The sequence below is a fragment of the Brassica oleracea genome, chromosome C7 (assembly GCF_000695525.1).
Source record: "Brassica oleracea var. oleracea cultivar TO1000 chromosome C7, BOL, whole genome shotgun sequence".
NCBI classification, from domain to species: Eukaryota; Viridiplantae; Streptophyta; class Magnoliopsida; order Brassicales; family Brassicaceae; genus Brassica; species Brassica oleracea.
In genome coordinates this window covers 4,707,131-4,717,130 of record NC_027754.1, presented here as the reverse complement: position 1 = coordinate 4,717,130, position 10,000 = coordinate 4,707,131, and the positions used below count along the sequence as shown (strand labels likewise).

Below are 10,000 nucleotides of genomic sequence, written 5' to 3'. Positions count from 1 at the left end.
AGATAATGTTTTTTTAATGATCAAAATGGAAATCTAGCAAATGAAAATGGCAATCAAGCAAATCTATAAGAATTTATAACCGAAATGAGATATTAGTAGAATGAATAAACGATTTTTAATATTGATGATTTTATAATCTAAAAAAATATAATGAAAAATGTGTCTAATATGCGTATGTCTAGAATATCAGTATATCTTCTTTTTCATTGCATCTTATTTATATAAGTTGAAATCATGTTTTAACGTTTACGTTTTTTTCAGTTGATTTGATATTTATTTAAATAGATTCGATATCTTCTGAGTAAAAAATACTTTAATCATTGTTTTTTAAATAAATAATTGGTTTATTTTTTTATTGATATGTAAGATTGATTTTATTTTTTTTGTCAACTTTTCATATTGATATGTAAGATAATCGCGTCATTCATTCTATGTGAAATCTCTATGTGAATTTCACGAGTCGACTTTAATTCAACTTCTTTTATAATGTCTTCGTTTCCATTCTTTGAATTATGGTTTATTGAACATAAGTTATCAAGTTAGGGATATATACCACAACAAAGATAGAGAGATACACGAAGAAGAAAATGAATAAAATGACGAAAAGTTGGTCCAACAACATATAAACCAATATCAAGCTTTAAATAATCTAATGACTTGTTGACAAAATATACAACAATTAAATGGCGAAAATGCCGTAATTATTCATTAGCAATCGATTACACATTGTTTGAATATTCCACACATATGACTCCCGGCCCCACTTCGACGACTTCCACGTTGACTATTGCCATTTCTGAGGTAGAGAAGGAAAGTTAACTGCCACCTTTTTCCTATAAAAAATAAATCAAAACCATTTTTATTATTTTCCGAGGAAAATAAAATTGACTAGAAAGTATTTTTTTTTTTTTTTTAATTTGGTAAAGAAATTGACTTGAAAGCTCAACGTAATAATACCAAAAGAGAGGAGAGCTTTATAGCTTCCTCCTCCACGATCCTTCCTTCTTGCCTAATCTCTCGGTTTCGTATCAAAATTCTCATCACTAGCTATCGAATTCTCGGAAAGTTTCCAGCTTTTTCTTTAAGAAAGTTTCCGAGATCTCGGCGGAGGAGTAGTGAAGGAACAACCGCCATGGTTGTGTACTCGAGCTGTAGAATTATGCTTCTGGGTCTGATTATTGTGGTGATTTCGAGCTGGGTTTTGGATAAAGCCCAAGCCTTTGGCGAATTCGGGTTCGAATTTCACCACCGGTTCTCGGATCGGGTCGTTGGGGCTTTGCCCGGAGATGGGTTGCCTAGTCGAGGCTCTACTCAGTATTACAGAGTGATGGCTCATCGAGATAGAGTGATCAGAGGGCGTAGGCTCGCGACCCAAGATCAGTCCCTCGTCAGTTTCGCTGACGGCAATGAAACTGTTCGTGTGGACGCCCTAGGATTGTAAAAGTTTCCTCCTTTAGCTTTAAATTGATTGTTGTGAGACTTGGAGATGTTTATGTTTGGTTTGTTGTTTTTTTTCTCTGTACAGTTTGCATTACGCGAATGTGACGGTCGGGACGCCGTCTGATTGGTTTCTGGTTGCTTTAGATACTGGAAGTGACTTGTTTTGGTTGCCCTGTGATTGTACCAATTGTGTTCGTGAACTCAAACGACCTGGTGGCTCGGTAATGTTTCCTTTTTTTTGGCTTATGTTCTCTTGAGGTCGTTTTTGGTTGATATTGTGAATAATCTTGATGGGTTATGTTCTAAAATGAGGCTTCAGTTGACTTGTGTTGTTAAGTTAAAGATCTATCATAGCCAAATGAAACATTCGACTCAAGCCTCCAGTTTTTTTTTTTTAATGTGTTGTCTCTTTAGACATTTTGAAATTGTTGGGTTCCTAAAATGAGTTTTTTTATTCTTTGTGTTGAACAGAGCGTGAAGCTCAATATTTATAGCCCTAATGCATCGTCAACAAGTGCTAAAGTTCCTTGTAATAGCTCTTTATGCACAAGAGGTGATCGATGCGCTTCCCCAAATAGTAACTGCCCATACCAGATACGGTATCTTTCAAACGGTACCTCTTCTACTGGAGTATTGGTTGAAGATGTCCTTCACTTAGTTTCAAACGACAAAAACTCCAAAGCTATTCCCGCTCGCGTTACCTTGGGGTATGTAGAGTTCTTTCCTTGCAGATGTGTGTTTCTCAAACTATCTATTACTAAACCCTTTGTCCTGGAGCAGCTGTGGTCAAGTTCAGACCGGTGTGTTCCACGATGGTGCAGCTCCAAACGGTCTTTTCGGGCTTGGCTTAGAAGACATATCGGTTCCGAGCGTATTAGCTAAGGAAGGAATCGCAACAAACTCGTTCTCAATGTGTTTTGGAAACGATGGAGCTGGTAGGATCAGTTTCGGAGATAGAGGTAGCGTAGACCAACGAGAAACACCATTGAACATAAGACAACCACAGTAAGCAATCACTCAAATGGTATCTCTTCTTAAATGCTTAATCGTGTCCTTGAAGGTTACTTCTACTTACCATATTATTATTCCTGTTAACTAGTCCGACTTATAACATCACCGTCACTCAAATAAGCGTTGGAGGAAACACCGGGGATCTTGAATTTGATGCTGTTTTCGACTCTGGAACCTCGTTTACCTATCTTACTGCTGAAGCTTACACCCTTATTACAGAAAGTGTAAGTCTTCATCTTATATATATAGTATATGATCTTGATTTGGTAATACATGGCGTAATAAACTGTAACACCCATCTCCTCTTTTTTCGAGAACGGCCTGTTATTTTCGGTAAAATATCGAATAAAAAAAACGAATAAAATATCAAACTTCTTAATAAAGAACGAAATAAAACGAGTTATCATTTAAAATAAAATACGTTGAATCAAAAAGTTAATTAAAACCGAAATAAAATATAACGATCCCAAACTGGTTTAAAGAGAAGCCAGGTCATGGTCGTCACTCGTTACATAAACTTGATATGATTTTTCAGTTTAATTCTCTAGCTCTGGACAAACGTTATCAGACTGACTCCGAGTTACCTTTTGAGTACTGTTATGCATTAAGGTTGCCTCTTTACTCTAAGTCACCATCTCTCTAATTCTCTCTAAACTGTTGCTAATAGCTTTTGTGTCTATATCTGTTTGCAGCCCAAACAAAGAAAGCTTCCAGTATCCAGCTGTGAATCTGACAATGAAAGGCGGGGGTTCGTATCCTGTTTATCATCCGTTAGTAGTGATCCCCATGAAGGTTAGCTAGGCATCTCTGTTATTACAGCTCAACTCTGTTGCTTGTCTGCCACTAGACTTAAACCTCTGTCTTCTCTGTTCTTATAATGTTTTCAGGACACAGATGTCTACTGTTTAGGCGTCATGAAGATCGAAGACATTAGCATAATTGGACGTAAGTATCAAATTCAAAACATGTTTTCTTTCTAAACTCACAATGCAAGATCTTTATTGAATTTCTTGGTTTCTTTACAATTTGCAGAGAACTTCATGACTGGCTATCGTGTCGTGTTTGACCGTGAGAAACTGGTTCTTGGCTGGAAAGAATCTGATTGTGAGTTCTTTATCAACTAAGAGCATATTATTTATCTTGTTACCTTTCTAATCTGTCTCATCTTTCATGGCTAAGGTTACACTGGTGAGACATCGGCTAGGGCGCTTCCATCGAACCGTTCTTCTTCATCTGCTAGACCGCCAGCTTCTTCGTTTGAGCCAGAGGCCACTAACATACCATCTCAAAGACCAAGCACCTCGTCTTCCACTTATTACTCTCTCTCGCTCACAGTTTCATTCTTTTACTTCTTCTCAGTTTTGGCCTTCCTTTGATTATACATCATTATACATATATATATATATACGTAGCCATCTGGCGCTACACACGTATTTATATTCTTTAGAAGATTAAATCACCAAAAAATATTGCACTACAGTTGTATTTTTTTGTTGTGTGTTATATATGATAATTTATTTAATTACTCAGTTCGTACTTGTGATGTATGTACATATGATAGGTACGAGGAGGATACATACCACAACTAAGTTACATGAATTGAATGGATTACAAAACAATGTTTCCCAGTGGATCTAGATTACATAATTCTTATTCCAAAAAATGTTGTTTAAGTTCTTTTGTATGATTTTTTCTAAGTTATTCTCTAGGTTTACGGACAAATAGTATTTCGTTATTTTATATTTGAATTCTTTTAGAAAAAAAAAATATTGTCAAAAAATATTATATTTTTAAAATAAAAAATAAAACAAATAAATTAAAAATAATAGTAATTATAAAAGAAAGAAATTTGTGAAAAAATATTTTTAACTTTGTCAACAAAACACTAAACCCTAAATCCTAAACCCTAAACTTTTGGGTAAACCCTAAACCATTGGATAAATTCTAAATCCTAAATCAAAAACCCTAAATCCTAAAACCCTAAATCCTAAACCCTAAACCCTTGAGTGTTTAGTGTTTTTGATTTAGAATTTAGGATTTAACCAAGGGTTTAGGGTTTAGTCAAGGGTTTAGGATTTACTCAAATGTTTAGAGATTATGATTTAGGGTTTAGTGTCTAGTGTTTTGCTGACGACGTTAATTTTTTTTTTTTAAATTCTTTTTTTGTAACTAATATTATGTTTATTTATTTTTATATTTTTATTTAAAAAATATAATATAACTTGACAATATTTTGTTTCTTTTTTTAAAAGATATCGAATATGAAATAACAAAATTCTATTGGTTGGTGAACTAAGAGGTTTACTATAGGGGATGAACCCAAGAATAATTTTTTTTTAATGATATCATTTTGTAATCCTTAATTGATTTTAGTGCAATTTTTTTTTGACAAAAAAAAATCTTCTGATATTATCATATAGAACATAAGTTTGTTATCCTTTACGAATAATTTCCACCCACATCAATTTAAGAATCCACAGTAAACCCAGCATAGCTTAGGTTATTGAGGATAAATTTATAATACATTCAGTTAAATTTGTTGGTGAAACTTAGAAAAACCGTTTGTTCAAACAAAAAGAAAATGTTCACTATAATCGATCGTTTAGCCACTATTATATCTCATTTTTGTGCCGTTCATGCGTTCGATTATACTATATAGTAATTTCTGTGTTTTCTAATTTAGTATGCTTTTATATGATTTGGAAACTTAATACATAACATTCCATTTTGTGATAAAACATCATTTAAATAAACTGATGAAAGTAAATTTGACTAGTGTGTGTGTCACACAAAAATTATTTTGTTATAATTTATTTATAAATAATCAAGACAATTTTAAGAATATATATTTTCCTTAAAAGTTAATATACATCGATCCTCGCAAATACTAATTAGTTGTGTTGTAAAGAATAACTAGATATAATTCTCGCGCATTTGGGGAGTTAATTTTTATAATAATGGTTTTTTATAAAATGATTTTAACATTTTGTAACTTTACAATTTTTATTAGTTATAAAATGATGAATATAAATGTTGGTCTATTAAATATATCATAGTTATTGAAGAGTTAACATATTACATCTCATTTTAATTATTTTTAAGATTTCATATGCACAAAAGGAGATTAATTTTTGCGGCTGACACAAATCACCAAAACTGAATAGGCAACATCGATTGTATAATGACGAAAGGGGATTAGGTTTTCTGCTCTCGATTTGTTTATTATTGATTCTCTATAACTGATTTCATTTTCTACCTATATAGAATTGTGCTTTCGTTCTCGTCTTTGTTTCATTGATATAAGTTAAGTTTTTTTTTTTTAACTTTTTTATGAATTCAGTGAATTACATAAGTGTCAATTGAAAAAAATGGACACCTGTAAAAATTAGTTTCACTCTATATACATATCTAAGAATCAAAATTTTGAAAAACAAATCACCGGCAAACTATATTAATAGGTTAGTGTTCAAATCTAATATATCAAGCTATTATAGAATATAAGTGCAGACTCGAAATATAAATGTTTGTCTAGTATATATTCACGATCTCGGTTTAAAAATCATAATTAGAACAACAAAACAAATTACTTATTTCACCAGTCCAAATAATATCTGAATCCGAACGGGTAATATCCGAACCCGGATGGATATCCGAAGATAACCAAACATAAGTATACTTAACTCTACTTTTCTAGTTTATTTCTCTCATTTTATTCAAAATATTTATATTAATGATTCTTATTGCTCAAAATTAGATAATATACATATAATTATGGACAAAATTATTTGCTACTCACTTAAAATACATATCAAGTTCTTGTTTCTTGCATTAACAAAAGTTGCATCTAAAATTTCAAAACAACAACTAAATTAGTGTCTTTCTATTTTTAAAGTTTTATCTCAAACCTACAAATAGTTTAATCTTTCAAAAATTAAAAAAAGCAGTTAAGTTAAAATATATTTTAAATACAAAAAACTTAATGAATAATTTATTTATTTTTTCTTCAAAATTTAAATATCCAAACCCGACCCAAAATATCCAAACCCGAACATAAAATACCCGAACCCGACTCTAAGTGTAGAAATATCCGAACGGGTTCTATACATTTATACTGAAATATCTGATACTTTTACCATTTTTAGTAATTTATAGTCGTTTTTAAAAATTCAAAATATAACATATAAGAAAAAATCTAATTGTTTTTATTATATGCTTAATATAATTGTTTAATTTCTTTTAATAGTATAAAATTAAACAAAAAATAGAGAAGTTAGAATTTTTTTTATCAAATATGTATTATTCATAATCATAATTGTCATATATATGTTAACCATATTAGGTAATTCCGTAGTTTTTATTTAAAGAAAGAAAAAATATTCTTTTGTACACTATTAATTAATTTGATAGTTAGTTTAATAAAAAACATAGTATATGTTTAGATTGACTAATTTATTTTTCTAATAATTCTAAAACTTATTCTCGTGATGACACGTAGCTACGAAAACATGCTGTAAAGCTCCGGTATTAATATTTATGGGATATAATTTGTTACTTTCACTGTTGTGCAGTCCATTCCTCCACCTTAAGATTGCCAGTGAGAAAATGCGAACACTGGAGTTCGTGAATGTAAAAACTAATTCATGTTCAAAATTTTCACACTTTTAATTAAAATATTAGATATATATCAATGCAATCTTTTCAACGAATATTTGTTTTCAGAATACAAAAATGATGAAAAAAATATTGATATGTTTTCAAATGTCACACACATACATAAAGTTCATTATCGGTAAATTATATCACTACCAAAAAACCAATTTCTCACAATAAACTTAATTTTCTAACAATATTTAATTGTGACAGTTTTTGGGCAGTCACAATACATTCGACACAAAATCTTATTATAACAAAATGTGATAACTCTGACAAATATATCTAGCAGCTAGTAATTAAAAATAAAATAACAAAATCGTTATAAGTATTTAGCAAAAACAATGTTTAAAAATAGTCAACTTTTGTGACGTTTATAATTTCTTGATTATGTCACTCATCGCAACGAAACTTCAGTCACAAATCATCACAAATAATGACTACATAGTCATCAGCAATTCGTTATAAACAAGGTATTCCTAAATCCATAAAAAATCTATGACAATTAAAATTTCTCAATTTAATCGATCCATCGTCACTGAAAATCCAGTCACAATATCTTGTAAAATATCTACTAGCAATGATAAGACATACGTCTTGCGCAGTGTGAGTTTATTTGTTTATATTATCGATAATTTTTTTTATATATTTGATCATTTTATTTATACATATACAATGTTTTTTGTTATTATTATATAATTTCTTTCCGATAGACCAGATTAATTTTTATTAAAAGTTGTGGAACTAAACTATAATTAATATATCATAGTTTGATCGGATTGGACATTAAACAAATTATGACACAAAAACCTTATTTTTTCACCGAACACATTCTTGAAGAAAAGTGAATAGTACTGTTTCCACAGTTGAATTATTTTGATATTTATCTTCTATATGGTTTTGAAAGGTTTCAGATCAACCATCGAATTGATACATGTCATTTTAATGATTTTAATCGTATGTTTAAGTAAAACTTACATTTTTGTAATTTAAATTCGTTTAAAAAAAATTCAGAATAGAACATATAAGAAAAAATCTAACATATAAGAAATAAGAAAAAATCTAACATATAAGAAAAATATAACATATAAGGTTTCATCATTTTTGTAATTTAAAGTCGTTTAAAAAAAATTAAAATATAACATATAAGGTTTCCTCATTTTTGTAATTTAAAATTATTTTAAAAAATTCAAAATATAACATATAAGAAAAAATATAATTTTTTTAATTATATGGTTAATGTGATTGTTTAATTTTTTTGATAATATAAAATTAAATAATAATGAAGAATGATGCAAAAATTGTTATCAAATTTTTATTATTATAGTCATTAATTGCTATATATGTATTAATCATATTAGATAATTTCGTAGCTTTTATTTAAAGAAATAATACATGCTTCTTATATTTTGAGTTAATATAATGTTTCCTATTAATTGAATTTGGAACAACATTTTTTTCATTTGATTCTTATCTACCACGTAAGCTAAATTGTCATCCTAATTAAACGATACCTAAACATGGTCTCTTTTTAATTAGCACAAACTTAAAGTTACAATTTTTTAAATGATTCTCAGTTAATATATAGGGAATGTATCGTCTATAGATTATTATTATTTTGTACTACTAAACAATGGTGTTACATATTCTTAGCTTTTCGTCGGCTAGACTGTCATTAATAGTGACTATAGTTACAAGCTTTATGGCATTTAGCTATTTATTATTAGAGTGTATTATCTTATGAGACACTTTTTTTTTGCCTTTTTTACGCCTTAAAACACTTTATGCTGGAGAAGCACTTTTTCCTTACAGTTGGTACTGGCTGGACATATATACTCTTCGCTGGCGAAAGTAAGACATGAAACAATGTTATGTCGTTTTGTGTCTAGTTAGTAGGGACCAAACTTAATTAGGTTTTGTGTTAACATAATGTTTCCTAATAATTAGATTTGGAACAACATTTTTTTCAATTGATTCTTAGGAGGTGTTATTGTTTTATATATTTTGATTGATTTAAAAATCCATATAGTATTAATAAATCCAAGTAAAATATACAGATTTTCAAATTCTCTCGGATTAGTATTTACAAATCTGAAGGTTTTCCCTCGGATTTGAGTCATTATATTTTTAACAAAGAAATCCATGCAAATTCATTCAAATCTATTATGAAATAAAATCTATTAATAAATCCGTATGATTGAATAAAACTTAATTTGAATTAGAATTTATGAATCATTAAATCAATAACACATGATTTCAATACAGATTTTAAAATCATAGAACCAATAAAACTAAATTTAGTTTGGATTTTCAAATCTATCAAAATACACCAACCAATAACCCCCACTTAAGCTGCCACGTAAGCTAAATTGTCATCCTAATTAAGCGACACCTAAGCAAGGTCTCTTTTTAAATAGCACAAACTTAAGGTTACAGCTTATTATTATTTGTACTACTAAACAATGGTGTTACGTATTCTTAGCTTTTTGTCAGCTAGATTGTCATTAATAGTGACTATAGTTACAAGTTTTATGGCATTTAGCTATTTATTATAGAGTGTATTATCTTATCAACTTCCGTATTTTTATACTATCTAAATGAGAATCCACTGTTATTGAACTGAGAATCCACTGTTATTGAACTTAACATTTCGTAGAGTACTCTAAAATCCACTGTTATTGAAAATATTTTAAGTTGTGGAGTTTTAAAGTTTTCTTGTGATTTTAGAGTGTTTTGGTGGAGTTTCTTCGTTAAAAAAAAATCAAAACTCAAATCCCATTGTTTTAAGTGATATTCTAGAGTAATTTAACAAAAATCATTTTATTCTCTGCAATTTCTTAAAATCATCTAAAACCTCATTAAAAATTAAATCACCTCAAATTTTAGATTGAATACACAC

The 10,000-nt window shown here is 29.4% G+C and overlaps 1 protein-coding gene across 1 annotated transcript; it reads left to right on the top strand.

The window, feature by feature from the left end:
- The first annotated feature begins 933 nt into the window (after positions 1-933).
- On the top strand, positions 934-3,978 carry LOC106301283 (aspartic proteinase-like protein 1). Its single transcript, XM_013737647.1, has 10 exons — positions 934-1,437; positions 1,526-1,661; positions 1,912-2,147; positions 2,221-2,445; positions 2,540-2,675; positions 2,987-3,060; positions 3,144-3,243; positions 3,339-3,396; positions 3,484-3,555; positions 3,631-3,978. Exons 1-10 carry the CDS (start codon positions 1,133-1,135, stop codon positions 3,825-3,827), a joined length of 1,539 nt encoding a protein of 512 aa, XP_013593101.1. The 5' UTR covers positions 934-1,132; the 3' UTR covers positions 3,828-3,978.
- The last annotated feature ends 6,022 nt before the right edge of the window (positions 3,979-10,000 follow it).

Bases quoted from the DNA above. Each gene is read 5' to 3' on its own strand.
- LOC106301283 (XM_013737647.1), top strand. From the start codon at position 1,133: ATGGTTGTGTACTCGAGCTGTAGAATTATGCTTCTGGGTCTGATTATT. The intron at 2,148-2,220 runs GTATGTAGAGTT...GTCCTGGAGCAG, and splicing joins CCCGCTCGCGTTACCTTGGG to CTGTGGTCAAGTTCAGACCG. The intron at 3,244-3,338 runs GTTAGCTAGGCA...TAATGTTTTCAG, and splicing joins TAGTAGTGATCCCCATGAAG to GACACAGATGTCTACTGTTT.